This window comes from Camelina sativa, chromosome 8, assembly GCF_030686135.1.
Source record: "Camelina sativa cultivar CO46 ecotype springtype chromosome 8, ASM3068613v1".
Lineage (NCBI taxonomy): Eukaryota > Viridiplantae > Streptophyta > Magnoliopsida > Brassicales > Brassicaceae > Camelina > Camelina sativa.
The window spans coordinates 4,263,727-4,283,570 of record NC_141887.1 but is presented as its reverse complement, the minus strand read 5'-3'; the positions used below and the strand labels follow the sequence as shown (position 1 = coordinate 4,283,570).

The 19,844-nt window shown below is 33.8% G+C and overlaps 3 protein-coding genes across 13 annotated transcripts; all 3 read left to right on the top strand.

The window, feature by feature from the left end:
* The first annotated feature begins 339 nt into the window (after positions 1-339).
* Positions 340-4,570, top strand: LOC104706148 (uncharacterized). 9 transcript variants are annotated; one of them, XM_010422292.3, is made up of 13 exons: positions 340-526; positions 608-783; positions 1,184-1,300; positions 1,644-1,730; positions 2,051-2,104; positions 2,263-2,408; positions 2,586-2,736; positions 2,815-2,952; positions 3,346-3,417; positions 3,508-3,581; positions 3,668-3,812; positions 4,051-4,135; positions 4,306-4,570. In XM_010422292.3, the coding sequence occupies exons 2-13, from the start codon at positions 616-618 to the stop codon at positions 4,401-4,403; spliced, it is 1,335 nt and encodes a 444-aa protein (XP_010420594.1). In that variant the 5' UTR covers positions 340-526; positions 608-615; the 3' UTR covers positions 4,404-4,570. The 9 variants fall into 9 exon arrangements, 5 of the variants coding, with proteins under 5 accessions (XP_010420594.1, XP_010420597.1, XP_010420598.1 ...); XM_010422295.3 differs by having other exon boundaries at positions 387-526; positions 1,190-1,300; XM_010422296.3 differs by having other exon boundaries at positions 400-526; positions 1,190-1,300; positions 4,054-4,135.
* Positions 4,571-4,896: 326 nt separating this feature from the next.
* Positions 4,897-12,771, top strand: LOC104706147 (protein PIR). Of its 2 annotated transcripts, none has more exons than XM_087462713.1 (31): positions 4,897-5,174; positions 5,262-5,333; positions 5,597-5,669; positions 5,777-5,841; positions 5,994-6,071; positions 6,402-6,521; positions 6,610-6,680; positions 6,779-6,871; positions 7,055-7,124; positions 7,211-7,275; positions 7,390-7,585; positions 7,695-7,846; positions 7,950-8,043; positions 8,133-8,342; positions 8,412-8,623; positions 8,726-8,870; positions 8,957-9,125; positions 9,217-9,293; positions 9,400-9,570; positions 9,682-9,758; positions 9,853-9,955; positions 10,128-10,247; positions 10,336-10,479; positions 10,561-10,704; positions 10,845-10,988; positions 11,093-11,180; positions 11,267-11,394; positions 11,485-11,689; positions 11,783-11,955; positions 12,044-12,250; positions 12,333-12,771. In XM_087462713.1, exons 2-31 carry the CDS (start codon positions 5,280-5,282, stop codon positions 12,531-12,533), a joined length of 3,849 nt encoding a protein of 1,282 aa, XP_087318839.1. In that variant the 5' UTR covers positions 4,897-5,174; positions 5,262-5,279; the 3' UTR covers positions 12,534-12,771. The 2 variants fall into 2 exon arrangements, with proteins under 2 accessions (XP_087318839.1, XP_087318840.1); XM_087462714.1 differs by having other exon boundaries at positions 7,695-7,851; positions 7,955-8,043.
* Positions 12,772-16,094: 3,323 nt separating this feature from the next.
* On the top strand, positions 16,095-19,781 carry LOC104706146 (anamorsin homolog). Of its 2 annotated transcripts, XM_010422287.3 has the most exons (9): positions 16,095-16,353; positions 16,617-16,674; positions 17,907-18,045; positions 18,310-18,476; positions 18,560-18,655; positions 18,884-19,043; positions 19,129-19,259; positions 19,346-19,420; positions 19,518-19,781. In XM_010422287.3, the coding sequence occupies exons 3-9, from the start codon at positions 17,913-17,915 to the stop codon at positions 19,554-19,556; spliced, it is 801 nt and encodes a 266-aa protein (XP_010420589.2). In that variant the 5' UTR covers positions 16,095-16,353; positions 16,617-16,674; positions 17,907-17,912; the 3' UTR covers positions 19,557-19,781. The 2 variants fall into 2 exon arrangements, with proteins under 2 accessions (XP_010420589.2, XP_010420590.2); XM_010422288.3 differs by lacking the exons at positions 16,095-16,353; positions 16,617-16,674 and adding an exon at positions 17,454-17,695.
* Positions 19,782-19,844: the final 63 nt, after the last annotated feature.

The window sequence follows — 19,844 nt, the reverse complement described above, 5'->3', positions numbered from 1 at the left end:
ATATACATAATATATTATTTATTTATGTACTTCAACCATATAAAATAAAAAGTGACTTAAAAAACGATATATAATTTATTTATATTTAGTATCTCAAATGTAGACATATCAATGAAGGAGTTTAATGTCATTTATATTAAAATCTGACAAAACACACAATTATTTCGAAAAAAGACAATTTTTTTTTATAAAAAAGAGTGTGACAACTCATAGATTCATATTTTAAAAATAGTCAAAAACCTAAATTTTAAAATCTAGCCAAAAAGCTAAATCTTAAAACTTAAAAATGTATATATTTTTAGTGATTTTCTTTAAATGCATTTCTCTTAATTTGAATCTATTAATATTTTTTCTTATAAGTTGTTTTTTTTTTTTTAAAGTTTCTCCTAATATATGATTTTAATATAATTCCAAAATAGAGATATTAGTTGTATAAAAACCCTTTAAAACCTTACCAAAGTGAATAAAGTCAAATTACCAAAAGTGACCTTCACGAGAGGCTCGAACCCTTCTGGCTGAGAAAGAGGTATAAGGTCAATTTCACAGATGAAACTTTGAAAAATAAAAAATCCCTACAGAGAAGATTGATTGAAATTTTGGAATCCAGGTTTAGGGATGAATCGATCAACGACGGTGCTTATGAAGATTGAAGAGTCGGCGACTGTTCTGTCGCTGCTCAAATCGGATCTCCTCCCGATGGAGGTCGTTCTATCGCAATTCAACTCTAAGTTGCAGAGCTCTAGTCACCTCGCTGTGTGCAATTCTCTTTCCATGATGTTGCAGGCATGTGTTAGCTCGCGCCCCGCTATATTCCCTCTTCTTTTACTCTTTTTTGAACTTTCTCTTGATGCTAGGCCTCGTGTTCCTCGATTGTGTGGACAAAGTAGTGAGCTTTAGGGGTTTTTTTGGATGTTTCAGTCGAAGGATTTCATTTGAATCTAGGGTTTGGTTTCGTTTTTGTCATTTTCTCTATAAAAATGAGTTCTTCTTTCTTGTTCGTTTCTGTGGTTTGTATATTGAATTCGTGGGTGGAAATCGAGTGTTTGAGTTAGCTTTACTAGTGTTCAATCTCACTGGGATAACTCGAGAGTGGTGATATGAGGCTGTGTGTACATTTGATAACCATTTCTAATATCTATTCTCAGATTTGGGGGGACTAATTGAATTGAATTTTTTTGTTCAGTTTCAGGATCAGAAGATGCTTTGTGGTACGGAACGTATAATTGCATTTGGTATCATATACCATTGTTATTCTTCCCAGAAGCCATCTTTTAACCCATTTTTATCTGAAATGATAAGTGTAAGCAGCCTTTCGTTATGCAGACTCCATCTGTTCTTGTTGATTGTCTCTTGATGTAATGAGTGTGTTGTTATCCCTAGAAAATTGTAGTTACTGATATAAATTTGTTTTCAAAAACATATTTAAGTGTTAAGATTGGTAGTTAGTATAGGTCATTTTTTTCTCTCGAAGTGGCATGGTGATGGAGAATAATGAGTTTCCATGTATTCTCTGAGGCTAAATGCTAAATTTTATATAGTGATGTGTTTGGTTTTCTATAGATTGATTTAGGCAAACATGTTTTAATATTAAGATGATCTGGTCTTCTCGTGTTAAGGAATAACAATATCTCTGCATTTTGTAGGCTGCTTGTAATGAGCAACTGGAAAAGTCTGAGAGAGCATTTCTTCTCCACCTGTTACAATGGAATAATTACAACAACGTGAAAGAGGTAGGATATAGCTGCACATATAGCTGTTTCATTGAGCTGTTTGCCTGCTTCTGTTTTGCAAATCCATGAAAATTCAAAACTTATGCATAAAGCTGTTATGCAATTCCCTTTTTATATATACTCTCTAAGACTACTATTTTCCTTGGTGAAAATTTGTTTGCTGGGGTCACTTATCTTTTTTCAGGCATATTCTAAGCCTTCTTCCGTTTCTCATATTATTGTCAAGTCCTGATTTTTATAATTTTATGAGCTCTGTGACCTGTGGATACTAAGTAGGTATTCATGATCAATTAAAGTAATGATAATTTGTTTCCTTGCAGATTCTCAAACAGTCAGCTGTTGATTATATCAGATCGTTTGATCCTTCAACTCATGTAAGAGTGATTGATGCGTTGATATACTCTTTTCCAATTATATCTCTAATTTATTTTATCTTCATCATAACTGTTCCTTTATTATGCCTAACATTACCTGGAGAACATTTTGAAAAACCTTTTCTTGTTAGTAATTTAATATGGTGATGTTCTGTCAGGATTTTCCGGAACTAGGAGAGCTGCAACGAGAGTATGGCGACAAAGCCGATACTGGACCATCTAGTCACATTTTTGCAGACTATTCCCTCAAAAAGCTATTGCATGACCCTGATGTGCCTCGTGGATGTGATCCTAATTCCCCAGAGTATGTAACCTATGGGTTAGGGAATTCCGTTACTTTCTAACTGTTATGTACAGTTTAATCTGATCTATTTCCCCTAAGCTTCCAGTTTTCCTCTCAGCCTAATGTTATGTGTTGTAATTCATGTGCAAAATTTAAGTTGATTTTATGGATGATCTTTGAGTCAAATAATATTTTTAGGTTCGATGTGCAACCTGGAGGGAATCCCAGAATTGGATCTGGTGATAGAGACGAGGCCCTGTCTGGCTTATTGGAAAATTCTACAATGGGGGGATTAGCTCCTAGGTGGATCCGTCCATGTCCACCAAGGTACCCAGTTCATCAGAGCGAGGTAAGGCTAAGATTAACCCACTATTCATTTGGTTTGGAAAATTATCGAACTGACCCTCAATGGTTCAACTTCTTACAGTTGCTTTGGATTGACCCTGATAACAAGCATGAGCTTGTTTGGGATGATAAAATGTGTGCTGATACTAGCAGAGGTGCAACAGTTAGAGACTTGCTTGTGAAGGGTTTAAAGATGACACTTTCTCCTTCGGAGCAAGAGGTATATTATTGCTTGTTAATTCATGATATCCGCATAAAGTCATACAAGTATTGAACATTTTATTGCTTATCTTGCTTTAACACTTATAAGTGAGCTAACATAGCAATGGGACAGTAACTACATATGCATACGTTTTAAAGGCAGCCATTTTATGGCAGACATACTCTAGGATTGAGAGAGAAGTCATGCTATCATTTTTTTCTTTCTCACTGGATTTAATGATCTAGGTTATTAAGAAGGAACTGACTGCAGTAAGAGTTTATGGAAATGATTATGCAATATAAATAGTGATTGTGATGATTTGATTGATCAGCTTTACTTGTATTGATCCATTTTTAAAACCTTGATCTTTTGAGTGAAGAAAATAACAAGTTTAATTTATTTACTGGCCAGGACATCACTACAGAATTGACAAATGACCCAAAGCTTGTCTATAATTGTGGAATAACTGCGCGGAAGCTGCCGGTATGTGATTTCATTTTCTTGCAGGTGCTTTTTTTTTCTTTTCTTTCTTATCGTCTCGCCTATCATGTGATCTAGTTTCTTATTTTTCAGCAATTAGTAGAGCACAATCCTCAAATAGCAGTTGAGATTCTCACCAAGTTGAATAACAACAAAGAGATTCTTGAGTAAGTCATCCACCTTATCGGTTCCACCATTTAATTTTTATCAAAATTATAACTTTTAAAGTGGAAATCTGAGAATGCTTCTGCAGCGATTTTTTGGCAGCTCTAGTAAATATGGACATGAGCCTGCACTCAATGGAAGTTGTGAATAGGCTCACAACTGCAGTTGAACTTCCCAAGGAATTTATACGGTCGTACATCACTAATTGCATATCGTCTTGTGAGAACGCCAAGGTATTAAAACAAAGCTTTCTTTTGTTTTTCCATTAGGTTTTTAAATAAAACAAAGCTGTCTATGCATAGCTATAACGCCATCCTATAGTTTTGTGTGAAAAACTTGTGCTCGTGCTCTGCATTATGTGCTATTGTGTATATGATTCTCTGGATTTGTTGATTTACAGTGTGCACATATTTTTTTTTCTGTATTGCTGCTTTGTTAATGGTATAGTGATATATTGTTTTCGATCTGTAGCAGCAAGACAAATACATGCAGAATAGGCTTGTACGGCTTGTTTGCGTCTTCTTGCAAAGCTTAATTCGTAACAACATCATCAACGGTATGGATTCTCTGTTTTTGACTGATTGCTGTCAAATTTGGTATTTTACTTTGCTAATAACAACAGCACAAAGAAAGATCAATAGATACAATCACAGAGGAATCTGTAGTCTATCATTTATGTTTTACAGTTGGGTAATATATGTTTTTTTCTTGGGGTAAATGTAACAGTGAAGGATCTATTCATAGAAGTTCAAGCTTTCTGCATTGAGTTTTCTCGGGTTCGAGAAGCAGCTGGTCTCTTCAGGCTTTTGAAAACATTGGAATGAATCAATTTACTATTTCTTCTTCTTCTTCTTCTTTGCATCATCTTTATCTCCATTATAATTTTAATTCTCAATTTATGTAGCTAAAGAAAGTACTTTTTTTTGGAATCAAAGACAGTTATCGCTAGTTAGAGTTTTATATCTCAATATATATGTTTCTGAAAACAAAATATCTCTGGTTAGACTATAGACGGCATGTCCTTGAGTGACTCCTTTCCAGTCCCTATGGCTGTTAAAAACAGTAAACCATGAACGGTTTAGACCAATAAATACCAACTGCTGGTTCTGACTTCTGATCCGGAGTTGTTGTTTGATTCTACCTACGAAGTGACTTTTTATGTTATGTTCAGTGTATAAAGAAATGGTTTGAGTTTGAGAGTATAAAAGAATGATTGGCCTGTCATCAAGTTTGCTTCATAGAAAAGACACAAATGTTATGCTTTGTCTCAAAGCTTTAAACTTAAATTTTGGAAAACCACTCTATTTAGTAAAATATAAATAATTGAACAAAATATACTAAGTATGTATTGAAAAAATAAAAGGTGGAAAATACAAATACAAACGAGAACCCAACAAGAAAACATTTGGTTAGAGAAGGAAAAAAAAAAGAAAAGAAAAGAAAATGAAAGCTTCAAACATTGCGAAATATTTGGTAGAGACAGAGTAATAGCAAAAAAACTCGATCTGGGTCCATAAGGAATCAGAGAACAAAAGCCGAATTAAGGGTTGAAGTAGGGAAGCAGCTCTCTTCTCCTCTCCATCGTCGTTGTTTGGGTAAGAAACGCAAAGTTGAAAGCTTTCTCCTTTAGTCGCCCAATGTTGCTATAATTGCTTCTTCTTCTTCTTCTTTGATCTTTCTAGGTGTGTCAATAGAAGACAATGGCGGTTCCTGTAGAAGAAGCAATCGCAGCTCTTTCCACATTCTCCTTGGAGGTAACTCCGATGTTCTAGTTTTTGGTTTAAATTTTCGAAAATTTGTGGGGTTTCTGGGTCATTTTGACTACAATTTCCCGTTCTGGGGTTCAATTTCAGAAGATTTTGACTAGAAAGGAGAGGACTTGTTGATAAATTATTTTCGTGTCTTGCCTATTTTTGTCTGCGGATCTTTTGCCTTGTTAGCTGTAAAATAAATAGGTTTCAATGTTAATGCTCAGGACTTGACTGTCTTCTTGATGCATTTTGAATTTTGTTAATAGGATGAGCAACCAGAAGTCCAAGGACCGGCTGTGATGGTTTCAGCTGAAAGAGCAGCTACTGATAGTCCCATTGGTATGCTTCTTTACTTCTCTTGTCATTCTTTTACCATAAAAAGCCAATTAATCAAGATTGTTTTTTTTTTTTTTTTTTTTTTTTTTTTTTTTTTGATAATTATGTAGAGTATAGTGATGTTGCAGCATACCGGTTGTCTCTCTCAGAAGACACAAAAGCTCTTAACCAGCTGGTATATGATTCTTCTTCATTTGCTTCATCTTATAAAGGCTGACTAATATTTTTGTTTTAATGGGTTATGTTCATGTTATTAATCTTTTCTTAGCGGGTGTGATCTTATTATATTCAAATATTTCAAGCAAGTTTTCGACCAATTGTACGCAGAATACACTTATTCAAGAAGGAAAAGAGATGGCGTCAATTCTATACACATATAGAAGTTGTGTTAAAGCACTACCTCAGGTCCTCGCAAAATCTATTATTGTACCTCATTGCTTGTCTACTTTTAGACATTTTATTTGATTGAAAGTAACTTTGAGAATTATGCTATTTATAGTTCTTCATTCATGGTATTTGAACCGTCGTAGCAACTATGTGAGAATATCTTTTGAACTACAAAGTATATGCAAAAAGAAAAGCAAGAACAACTACTTTCTCTGTATAAATAATACTGAATGATAGAAATTAGTCAAATTACTGAAATAAGATCCAATATGGTAACTGCTGCTGGGTCTACTTGTGTATATCTCTTCCATAATATACATAACTTTCTTATTAATAATATACATGCAGCTTCCCGAATCTATGAAGCATAGTCAAGCGGATTTGTATCTAGAAACATATCAGGTTTTGGACTTAGAAATGAGTCGTTTACGCGAAATTCAGAGATGGCAATCGTCGGCTTCAGCTAAAGTGCGGTGTATACCTTTCCTCGTCCAACTCGTTTTATTTCAATTCCTGTATCAGAAATAATGTGGATATATGCTCTATATCTGTGCAGTTAGCTGCTGACATGCAGCGGTTTTCCAGACCTGAACGACGCATCAATGGCCCCACAGTCACACATCTTTGGTGGGTTCTCATTTTTTTTTCTTTGATGTTTTGTATAGATACTCCGATGATTAACGCTCCTCGGTAATAGAATTTAACTATGATTTTACCTAATATAGGTCGATGCTAAAGTTGCTTGACGTCTTGGTTCAGCTGGATCATCTTAAAAATGCTAAAGCTAGCATTCCTAATGATTTCTCTTGGTACAAGAGGTGAAAGATATAATACTTTTACCTTTCCTTTCTAATTTTTCTATAAATTGGACACTTCAATGTAGGTAGATTTATGGTTGGTACCAATCATTTCATCTATTAAAGACTTCTTTAAGAGTTGAATTAGTTTCCTAGAACTTTTTTTTTAAGCTTCTGTTCTGAAGATATTTTCACTCTTTTCAGAACATTTACTCAAGTCAGTGCGCAGTGGCAAGATACAGATACAATGAGAGAAGAGTTAGATGACTTACAGGTGTTTGCATGGCTTGTATTTGCAGTCATTTCTTAATCCCTTCGGTGAATTGTTGTAAATGAAAATGTGATTTCTTATGTATGCAGATTTTCCTGAGTACACGATGGGCTATTTTACTGAACCTGCATGTTGAGATGTTCCGTGTAAACAAGTATCCTTTAAAGACATTATTATGGGTTTCTCTATTTGAGATACACATGCTGCCCAAGTCCCTTGTGCTATTTGACTATACTTCACCCTTTTGGATTCCTTAAAGCAATATCAGTGTGGAAGATATTCTCCAAGTTCTCATAGTCTTCATCGTGGAGTCTCTGGAGTTGGATTTTGCACTACTTTTTCCTGAGCGTTATATTCTTCTTCGAGTTTTACCGGTTCTTGTTGTCCTAGCAACACCATCTGAGAAAGATACCGAGGCTTTGTACAAGAGGGTAAAACTGAACAGATTGATAAACATTTTCAAGGTATGAAAATTCATCTTATACCTGTTTAAGTTTTGTATTCATAGCCAATATACCTCAAAGCCTTTTCCAACTCGCTAATTGACATATTTGTTGTTCTTATGGTTATCAGAATGATCCTGTCATTCCTGCGTTTCCAGATCTCCATCTTTCTCCTGCTGCAATTTTAAAAGAATTGTCGGTATACTTTCAAAAGTTTTCATCACAGACTCGCCTTCTGACTCTTCCAGCACCTCATGAGCTCCCTCCACGTGAAGCGCTAGAATATCCTTTAATATTTTCACTGTTTCGTGCCTAATTAAGTATTATCTGGATTATTGTAAACTGTACACATGCTGTGAATATTGCTAGCCTTAACATATTTTACATATCAGAGACACTATCTGATAGTCAATCACATTGGAGCTCTTCGCGCTGAGCACGATGATTTCACAATCCGATTTGCATCATCCATGAATCAGGTTCTCAGGCTATTTCTATCCCTTCAGCATCAATTTTTGTGTTCTTATCTAGAGTCTCTAGGATGTTGTTCTCACTTGCTTTCATGCAGTTATTGCTGTTGAAGTCAAACGATGGAGCATATACTGAATGGTGCAGAGAGGTCAAAGGAAATATGTACGATATGGTTGTTGAAGGCTTCCAACTGTTGAGTAGATGGACAGCGCGCATTTGGGAGCAATGTGCTTGGAAATTCTCTCGCCCATGTAGGGATGCAGGAGAGACTCCGGAAGCCTCCGGATCATACTCTGATTACGAGAAGGTAATACTTGTGATAAATTTCTGAAAATTTTATCCTTTATGGTAACAAGTTTTTGATACTTTTTGATAGGTGGTGAGGTATAATTATACTACAGAAGAAAGGAAAGCCTTGGTCGAACTTGTTGGCTATATAAAGAGTGTAGGATCGATGCTGCAGCGTTGTGACACATTAGTTGCAGATGCTTTATGGGAGACAATACATGCCGAAGTTCAGGATTTTGTACAGAACACATTAGCTACAATGTTGCGTACCACCTTCCGAAAGAAGAAAGATCTCTCAAGGTGAATTAGTTTTCCTTTATTTTCTTTCTATTTCAAGTCACATCCCCTTAAACTTGAGCTTTCCATATTGTTAACTGTATCATATGTATGATTGCATTTCAGGATTCTTTCTGATATGCGGACACTCTCAGCTGATTGGATGGCAAATACCAGGCCCGAACATGAGATTCCATCTTCACAACATGGAAGTGATGAAAGCAGATCGAATTTCTTTTATCCAAGGCCAGTTGCCCCAACAGCAGCACAGGTTTGGGTCCATTTCATGATTATTTAAGGTACAACAACAGATGGTAAGACCCTGTACTTGAACTTATTGCTGCTTTGTTCTTTTAGGTGCATTGCTTGCAGTTTCTGATTTATGAGGTTGTCTCTGGTGGAAATCTGAGGAGGCCAGGGGGATTCTTTGGAAATAATGGCTCTGAGATTCCTGTTAATGACTTGAAGCAATTAGAAACTTTCTTTTACAAGCTCAGCTTTTTCTTGCACATATTAGATTACTCGGGTAACCCACATGCTTAATGTCTTTTTGGTTAGTTTATTGAGCCATATCAATAACTTTTTGACTCCTCAACTTCAATTTATGATGGCTGCAGCAAGTATTGGGATTCTGACTGATCTGGGGTTCCTGTGGTTTAGAGAATTTTACCTGGAGTCTTCACGTGTTATTCAGGTATGCAGCAATACGAAAAGGTTATAACTATATTTTGCCATTTTGTTTTCACATCAGCCCTGACTTGATCTTACAAATACAAATTGTTATACGTTCACTTCTGCAGTTCCCGATTGAGTGTTCACTACCATGGATGTTGATAGACTACATTCTGGAAGCCCAGAATTCAGGCCTTCTTGAGAGTGTTCTGCTGCCGTTTGACATTTATAATGACTCAGCTCAACAAGCTCTGGTTGTTCTGAGGCAGAGATTTCTCTATGATGAAATTGAAGCTGAGGTAACTACAGTTCAATTCCGATCTCAACAGCTATAAACCTATAGGGCTTCTTGAATGAAAAGGTTCCTTGAACAAAATTATCGTTTCTTATATCCTGTCTTCATTTTGTAGGTGGACCATGGTTTTGATATATTTGTTTCAAGGCTTTCGGAGTCTATATTCACATATTACAAGAGTTGGTCAGCGAGGTACCTAATTACATTGTTTTTGATATATTCAATCCCTTCACTGTTAACTAATGAGGAGCTAAACCCTTTTATCATCAATTGTTGAGTTCAATAGTGAGCTTCTTGATCCATCATTTCTCTTTGCGTTGGACAATGGTGAAAAGTTCTCCATCCAGCCTGTGAGGTTTACTGCGTTATTTAAAATGACAAAAGTAAAGGTAAATAATAATACTACTCTTCTGGTATATAGAAAGTCACAATTTGTTGAATGTATAGCTCCATTGTTATGACCTACCATAGGATTAAAATTATGTTTCAAGCAGTGGTTATAATTATGTGCGGCTTGGCATGTTTATAAATCTTCTTACTGAATTTTTTTGTGACATGCAGATACTTGGTAGAACAATTAATTTAAGAAGTTTGATCGCTCAAAGGATGAATAAAATCTTTAGAGAGAACCTGGAGTTTCTTTTTGACCGTTTTGAGTCTCAGGATCTATGTGCTGTAGTGGTAAGTTTGATTTTTTTTTTTTCTAGATTCTGTATATATTACCATTTCTTTTGCAATGTACAAAAGTGGATGCTCTCTTCAATTGCAGGAATTGGAGAAGCTGATAGATATCCTAAAGCACTCGCATGAATTGCTTTCACAAGATCTTTCCATAGATCCTTTCAGCCTCATGTTGAATGAAATGCAAGAAAACATTTCTCTTGTCTCATTTTCAAGTCGACTTGCTACACAGGTCAGCCATACAACGTATTAGTCCTGAATCTAATTTTTCCCACCTTTTCTCTCAATCTCTGATATTTCTGTTGTCTTCTAGATCTGGTCAGAGATGCAGAGTGATTTCCTACCAAACTTCATTCTTTGCAATACCACACAGCGATTTGTCCGTTCATCGAAAGTTCCTCCTACTCAGAAACCATCAGTGCCTTCTGCTAAGCCTAGTTTCTATTGTGGTACTCAAGTAAGGAGCAAATGACTTACGCCATTTCTTCTTTTAATTTGTTCAGAAACAATCTTATAGACCCATTTTGTGGTTACATCCGTAGTGTCTTTGGTCTCATTTTATATTTTTGTTGTCATGCTTTTTTGTTTCTCTGGTAGGACTTAAATGCAGCTCATCAAAGTTTTGCACGATTGCATAGTGGATTTTTTGGGATACCACATTTATTTTCCATAGTTAAACTTCTTGGATCCAGATCATTGCCTTGGCTAATAAGAGCTTTGCTGGACCATATATCAAATAAGGTATATTTGCACTTTTTGTACCATTTATTCCATTTATTCCTTTCGTCGAGGTACTAATTATACAAAGGAACCAGCTAAAATAGTTCTTTTGTCTAAACTTTCAGATAACTACACTTGAGCCAATGATCTCTGGATTGCAAGAAGCAATGCCCAAGTCTATTGGATTGCTTTCTTTTGATGGTGGTGTTACAGGTTAATGCCCAGTTGCAGTATTCTTGATGTGTTGTGATTTTCTGTGCTGTTTTATTTACTGATGCCTTTCGGTGTTTCATTTAAAGGTTGTATGAAGCTTATACGAGAGCAACTAAACTGGGGCAGTAAGTCAGAACTCAAGTCAGAAGTTCTACGAGGAATAAAGGAAATTGGAAGTGTTATATATACAATGGGACTTCTCGATATCGTATTGGTCAGTCCTATCTGACAGATTGTAAAGATTTAAAGCCAAAAATTCTTGTGATTTAGTCTAACAAATGTATATAATGCTATATTTACACAGAGAGAGATAGACACAAAGCGTTTCATGCAAACAGCTCCATGGTTGGGATTAATCCCGGGTGCTGAAGGACAGATAGTTAATGCTCAAGACGGTGAAAGCCCTCTTGTCAATCTCTTAAAGTCAGCAACTTCTGCAGTTGTGTCAAGTCCCGGTTGTCTTAATCCAGCAGCGTTCTATACGATGTCCAAACAGGCAGAAGCTGCAGGTTAATTAAGAGTTGTAGTCAATCACCAGTTTCTTCTTTACTCTTTTTCTGTGACAGAATTTTAATCGTTTTGGTCTAATATTATATGTGCAGATCTTTTGTATAAGGCGAACATGAACGGTGGAAGCGTTCTTGAGTACACACTTGCATTCACAAGTGCGTCACTCGACAAATATTGTAGTAAATGGAGTGCTCCTCCAAAGACAGGCTTCATTGATATCACAACTTCAAAGGATTTTTACCGTATATACGGTGGTCTGCAGATTGTAAGCCATCTAAAAACAATTTTTTTTTAACAGCCACAACATTCATCTCTCTTCTCAATTTCTTAAATAAAGTTTGCAATGAACTCAGGGATATCTGGAGGAGGTACCAGCTCCACAGTCAGCTCAACGTGAAGTGCTTGGTGATTCGATAGCTTGGGGTGGTTGCACCATTATATACTTGCTCGGCCAGCAACTTCACTTTGAGTTGTTTGATTTCTCGTACCAAGTACTCAATGTCTCTGAGGTTGAAACTGTCTCTGCTTCACATACTCATAGGAATCCTCAGATCCATCAGGTAGATTTTCCTTTCTCCAGCCTCTCATGTGTTGAATCCTCTCATTCTCCCATCTGAAACATCTTTTTTATGTGTACGAAAGGGATGGGAAGGTTTGTTGGAAGGGATGAAGAAAGCTCGGAGGCTGAATAATCACGTCTTCTCCATGCTTAAAGCTCGTTGCCCCCTAGAAGACAAAACGGCTTGTGCTATCAAACAGAGCGGCGCGCCGCTGCCACGTGTCAGGTTTGAGAATACTGTATCTGCTTTCGAGACTCTACCTCAGAAAGGCACCGTTGGCTGATGCCATCATGTGTTTGTGTAATAGAACCACAGAGTGTTATTATATATATATTTTTTTCTCATAGTAACAATGTTTGCACCTTTCTTTCCGAACAAAGTAACCTCGGAAAACGTTTGTGTGTATCAGTGGAGTTTTGTTTATTTGTTTGTTTGTTTGTTTGTTACTGAAGATAAACTCATACGGAGATCCAACCTTCCTATGTTAGTTATTAATAATAATGATCAAATTGACTATCAAATTGGGTATGACAGTGACAAACAAAGTCTATTTTACGAATAATATATTTCAACCTTCTCATACAATACAATTGATAATGGCACTCAAACAAAAAAGAATCATCTCTTCCAACTTGTGTACTAGGGGTTTTCTACAAGTTAAGTAGAAAAATATTAAACGATTAAATTAAAATCTTATTTGTTAAAAAAATATAATGAAAGAAAAATTAGATAATGGACTAAAACACAAATTATGTAGTTGTCTTCATTTTATATCAAACTAGATAATGTGTCATCCGTCGTGAGTTTTGAAATTAATATATCAAAATATAATTTATATACTTTTAAATGAGTTTAGTAATTTATTGAATAAATTGATTATTTAATAGTTTATATTATATAAATATTTTTTTAAATAAGTATTTTTCAAAACTTGTATATAAATTTTAGAATGAAGTCTTTTTTATTATATAAGATATCTACGAAGATGGTTACAAATAGAGCATTTCATGTGAATTATTTATCTTAAAATGAATCTATACTAATAAAAAGTAGGAGTTATAAGCTCCTAAGGCCGTCCACATATGATTTTAAACAACCAATAATAATTTGACATATCACTTATTAACATTTTATACAATTTTCAGAATTTTCTATATTAAGAATTATTTTAAACAACCTATCATGATTTGACATGTCATTCATTAACATTTTTTAAATTTACAGAATTTTTTAGAAAAAGGAAAATTTTAAATTTATAGAAATCAAAGAACTATGCATAATATCCCACATCGGCTTGAAATTTTTTAGACAATGGTTCAGAACCAGTATAAATAAGATTAATATGCTTCCAACAACGAATGAGCAGGAAATCTTGATTTATCAGGCATCCAAGTTTAAAAGTTTTATTTGGTTTGATCTGGTTTTTTATTTGATCAAATTAAAACTTTAAACAGTTTCAAAAATATATTATAATATTTAAAAATTTTAAAAGTTTAAATATTATAAATATTGAAATTTTTAAAATTTCTTAGCTTTTAAAAAGTTTTTAAATATTATAAGTTTTAAATTTTAAAAGTTTAAATATTATAAATATTGAAAATTTTTAAAAGGTTCAAATTTTATATTTCGAAACCTTTTAAAAATTTAAAATATTATAAATATTGATGCAAAACATAAATTATCTTATTTATCGACATTTGTGCTTTTTATTTCTTATGAGCTGTAAAACATATTTTTGTGTATGATTTTATAGATGAGTTGATATTCTTTCATTAATTTTTTATTTTTGGGTCTAAGGAAGAAGGATTGACATCACAAGACCTTAATTTGATGTTTGAGTCAAATTTTGAGGTTTAAAGAAGAAAGACGGACGACAAACACACATGTTTTATTAGCTATACATAGGCATGGCAGGGTTACAGTTGTCACGGTTAAGGTTTATTAACCATCAGTTATGGTTAGAAATTTTGTAACCTTAACCAGAACTGTTTAACAAACGGTTAAACGGTTACGTTTAATCACAGTTGCGGTTATTTGATAATATGATAAGATTGATATTATTTGATGATATAATATAATTGATATTATTTATTTATAATTAATATGTTCTTATAGTGTACTCGTATTTCTATATATCATATGATTCATATTAAATAAATAAATATTAGTATATTTTATTATGTTTTTAAAATATTATAAACCAAGTAAGGATTTTGGTTTGAGAAGTTTCTAAACGCGTGAGTCTAAAACCAAATAAGTATATGGATAAAATTGTCAATAATTGGGTGCATGTGTTGACTATGCTGGTAATCATGAATTTCACAAATTTTATGAGAAAAGAAATGATTTTGTTCTTCGAGTTTGATGGGTTAACAAGTTGTGTGGTAGTCTAAAAAAAAAGTTTTTTAGTGGAAGAATGTGAAGAAGTTGACGAGGAAGAAGAAGAAAAAGAGTATAACGAAGAACCAAACGGTAAAAGTTACGATGACAATTAACACAAAATTTGACAATGAAAATGACAAGAAAGAATATGAAAAATACGAAAACATTGAATAAAAAACACGAAAACATAGGTGGTAGCGATCAATTAAATATGAAAACGAGTTAAATTCATGATTATAAAATTGTTTCGTTTTTCTGGTGGTCAAAGAAAATGGTTTAGGATGTGTGAGGTCATCAGTTTGATTTGCCTCGCCTGGACGTCAAGTTAAATTTATGATTTTTTTTATCAGATTTGGTTTTATAACACAACTGATTTTTATATTTTAAAAAATTGTATATCTGAAATTTATTTTTTTCCCTTAGTACTAATTTTAATTTTTTTATGAGATAATATTTTATTACCGTAATCAATCATATTTAATATTTATCAAAATATATCAAATAAACCCACGCGTAGCGTGGGTTCATAACCTAGTAAAAAATAAAAGCAAAATAGAAAATATGCGACATATCTTAAGGATGACAAGTAAAATTGAAAATCAGACTATACATCTTGATGTTCACAATATATTAATAATATATGTAGTACTAATATCCAAAAAAAATTATGAACAATTTAGATGATAAAAAAGTTTAATATTCCATCATATTTTAAAACAAAAATATCACATATATATATATATATATCATATCTTATATATATATATTACATATATATATATATATATATATCATAATAGCATATGCTACACACATGTTACGCTTACATAAAGTATATAAGAATTACAAAAATGTAATAATTAAATATTAATATCTTTTATTATTTATTCTATTTTTAATTGTCATTAATCGTTCATTAGAATGCTATAAATACTATGGAAGTGAAAAAATAACATAAACAAAAATAAATAATTGCAAGTAAATAAAATTTTGTGTCTTAAAATATGGATATGATTATAAATATGAGAGTTACAAAATATTTGATAGAATATGTAAGTTAATAAAATATGCGAAATTCATAAAAATAAATTTATTGTGAATAAAAAACTGATTTTTTAGTTTGAATATAAAATTTTTAAATTAGTATAAATATAAATATATGATAGGAACTTCAGTCTAATCAAATTGTAATTTTAAATATACATTTTGTTCTCTCTTAAAACAAAATATGATGTATTCAGCTATCTCTCTATAATATTTATAAATTCTATATATTAAAATATATTTTAATAGAAATAATTCACATAAAATGATTATTAATTTGTTTTATAATTTCAATCTAATTATAATAAACTAAAATGAAGAAATAAAACAAAAAATTATTATTAGAAATTATGATTAAAAGTAGAAGAAAAATTGAACATGTTATAATATATTACTTGGATTCAAGTTGTTTTTTTTTACAGATAATAAATTTGATGATTCAAGCTTAAATTTATCATTTAGGCTTAGGGTTATTGCTTTTGACCGACGATGTCGTTTTGTACTGCTCAGCACAACCGGCGAATACAAAATCTGTAATTGGGGGCATTAACAATCCCTTGGCTCTAGTACCGTCTCGTCTCGGGAGAAGAACGCATATAGTACAAGTTTCATTGAGGCGGTCCTCCCACTGAATCCCTCCTTGTTCGCCTCCTTGTTCGAATTCGTAATTCCCAAAGGTTAAAACTTTTCTGAATCCTCCTCCTTCCCTTCAAACGATCTCTTTATCCTGATTAGTTGTGTTCTGTAGCATTCTTCTCTTTGTTAGTGAGAGATTCCAAACTTGTAATTTTGTAAAAGACCACGACTTTAGAATAACTTCAACTTAAAAAAATCAAATTCCGTGTCTTTTCAGTACATCTTTATCGTGCGTGTTCTCTGTTAAATGTTGTTTACCCTGTCTACGTTTCGACCTTTAAAAAATCTCTCTTTCCTTTATCAGGGAGTGTTTCCAGATATCAACACAACGAGCCAAGTGGATCTTCACTCCCCAGAAACTGGTAATCTTCTTTCTTTTTCCATTCTCCTTCTTCTGATCACTTTTGGTTTAAGAGAAGCAATTACGATATCATTTGTTATAATCAGTAGTTTGTGAGGGTCTTTCGTAAATTTTTAGAATTTTTTATGTTCATCTTTAAGGTTTTCTTTGCTTTGATTTCATTGCATCATACAGATTACCTTTGTCTGTGTGTTTTTTGTTTTGCTTGGGCTAATGTGAAGCTAAAATGGAAGTGACACTGTTCGTTGTTCATTGTTCAACAGATTATTTCTTTTGTTTTTCCGTCTTTTTTGACGCAAGAGAGTCTGATTATTCCAGCATTAGAGGCTTATTAGAGCGAGCATCTCGAACTCTTTGTTACCTAATTATGCGTGCTCTTGTTATTATCTTTACTTCTTGTGTAGATATGGTTTTGCAACTAAGCTGTGATGTTATAATTGTAGGCGGAGAGATATAAAGCTGATAACCATATATAACTTATATATATATATATATATAAGATAATTTTTTTTCTTTTTATAGAAGCTTTAATTAAGTCGCAGCAGTTGCAAAAAAAAGCTATTGGAGATGATGAGTGAGATAGTTGTCATATTTCTATACCTTTTTTACTCATGTTACAAAATAGTTCTTTAACACAAAAAAAAAAAAAAAAAAAAAAAAACTGTTACAAAATAGTTAAATACTAGTATAAGAAAATAAAACTATAGTTAGTTATTTTTTTAATAAAACATCCTCTACAAACTATTCAATCGTGGACCGACTTGCATAAAATTGTAAACCCGGTATGACCAAACCGCGTTTATAGAAGAAGAACCAAGAAAACAAGAAATAAAGCAAAAGAGTCGGCGAAAAATAAAATATATAAAAGAGCGAGCCAGGGAGAGAGAGAGAGAGAAGGTGAGAAAGATTTGATTTTGATTTCTCTTTTCAAGGCAAAAAGAATTTACAAGAGAGATAATTTCTAGGGTTTTTGAGTATCTTTCGCTCGCTACGTGTTTTTACAGAGATTTTTCCCCAATATGGTGAGTTTAGGTTTCTGTTATCATCAACCTCTCAATTCTTTTTTTATCGTTAGTAGTTGATTGCGTGAATCGATTGATTTTTGTTTCTCTTTGATTCATATGTGCATGTCATAAGAGCTTTTTGCCGGAACTAAAATTCCCATCTTAAGTTGTAAAACACAATCAAAGTTTAGTCCTTTTTAATGTTTTTGGGGTTTTTGTGTTCTTGTAGGATTCGATGGTTAATCAGAAGACGGTTTTGGCTGTGACGGATGATGTTGTGTTGCCTGTTAGCTCTGTTCTAACTGTTATGGAACAGCTTGGAAAGGAGCGTTTTGATCCTTTCATTATTACTCAAGCATCCACAATAAGTAAATCTCTCTTATTCTCCTGCTTTATTTGTTTTGACTGGCTCAGACTGCTTAGTTAAGCTTGTAATATAGTTAGTATTGTTTAGTCTGGAATATATCATGTAGATGATAGGGAGATTCGTGTCTTGTACTATATGGAGAGGTGAGCAATTTTTAATGGCAGATAGATACTGTTTTTCTTGGGTGAGAACACTTGAAGACATGCTTGGGTATTGGTGAATGTTTCATCTTCTCATTGTGTTTGGACTATTGATGATTTTGCAGATCAGTTTCCTTTGGATTCTTCCTCAGTGGACGCTGTTTTAGCCATTTCCAAAACATCTGATTTTCCCAGTGACAAAATATGTGGTGAGTTCTCGAGAATCTTGAAGCCTGGTGGCACGGTTTTTGTGTGCAAGACTTTGGAGGGTCAAGTGGAAGATATGCAACAGGTTTGTGTTGTGCATGTACTAGTCTATGTTATGGGGTTTTATTTGACCTTTTATTGATTTATCTTATGGCGTCTTCCTTGCAGACCATTCAAAGGAGAGTGACATTGGCTGGTTTTCTGGAGCCACAGTGTCTTGATTTGAAATCAATCAAGTTTTCTACGTTCAGTTTATCCTTTGGGGTGAGCAGATTTACACGTCTTGTCTGTTTTCTTCTCTTTCTTCTAGTATGAGGAAACGTTTCTTCTTTCCCGAAAATATGAATGAAAGCTTGCTTTTTTAGGTTCAGACTTATTCTAGGCCTTAAGCATGAAGAATGAAAGATCTTCATTCTACTTATCTGTCAAACTTAGATATATGCTCTCACTTTTGCTCATCCATATAACAGAGAAACATGTTGTCAAATGCAGATTAAGGCAAAGAAACCTTCTTGGAAGATTGGTTCATCATTTGCTCTCAAGAAGCCTGCAAAGATTCTCTTCAAGGTTAATCTAGATGATGACTTGGATCTTATTGATGAAGATTCTCTTTTAACAGAGGAGGACTTGAAGAAGCCACAGCTTCCTGTTGGTAATTAAAGACAACCACATGATCTTTAGTATCCTTGTTCATCCCTTGTGTTTAAGACAACCACATGATCTTCACTTTTTTGCAGCCAGCGGTTGTGCGACCACCAAAAAAGCTTGCAAGAACTGCGTCTGTGGTAGAGCTGAGATTGAGGAGAAAGCTGTGAAGCTGGGCCTCACAGAGGATCAAATCGAGAATCCACAATCATCATGTGGCAGTGTAAGCTTCTTTACCCATCTCTTTCTCTATATACATTGGATTTTTGGTTCCACAAGACTGAGATTTTTTTAAAACAATTCTTTCAGTGTGGGCTTGGTGATGCCTTCCGCTGCGGTACATGCCCTTACAAGGGTCTGCCAGCCTTCAAATTAGGCGAGAAGGTAACTGACCCTTCCTTCATATCTATCACCATTATAAAGTCTAGTAAAATCCTTTTAAGAATACACTTTATTTATGTAACTTCATCTTCCACTTTAGGTAACCCTATCTCGAAACTTCCTTGAAGCGGACATATAAGCATGTGAAAGGTGTTTATCCATACCGAGGCCAAAACCGTTTGCTAATCGCAGAGTAGTTTCATTATTTACTTTGTGCCCTTTCGTATAATTTGGTTGTTGCTACTTATTTTATTTTGTGGCTTTAAAGGCTTATAGAAAAATGTTGGTGTTGCCCATAAAGCACAAACCTTGGTACTAATGAAGAACAGTTTTGCAATTGGTTAAATAATTATTTGTGTTTTTATTGGCTTGGACCTTAGTGTTGCAACTTTCTTTCAGTCTAGCTTGGATGCATTGCAAACGCTGG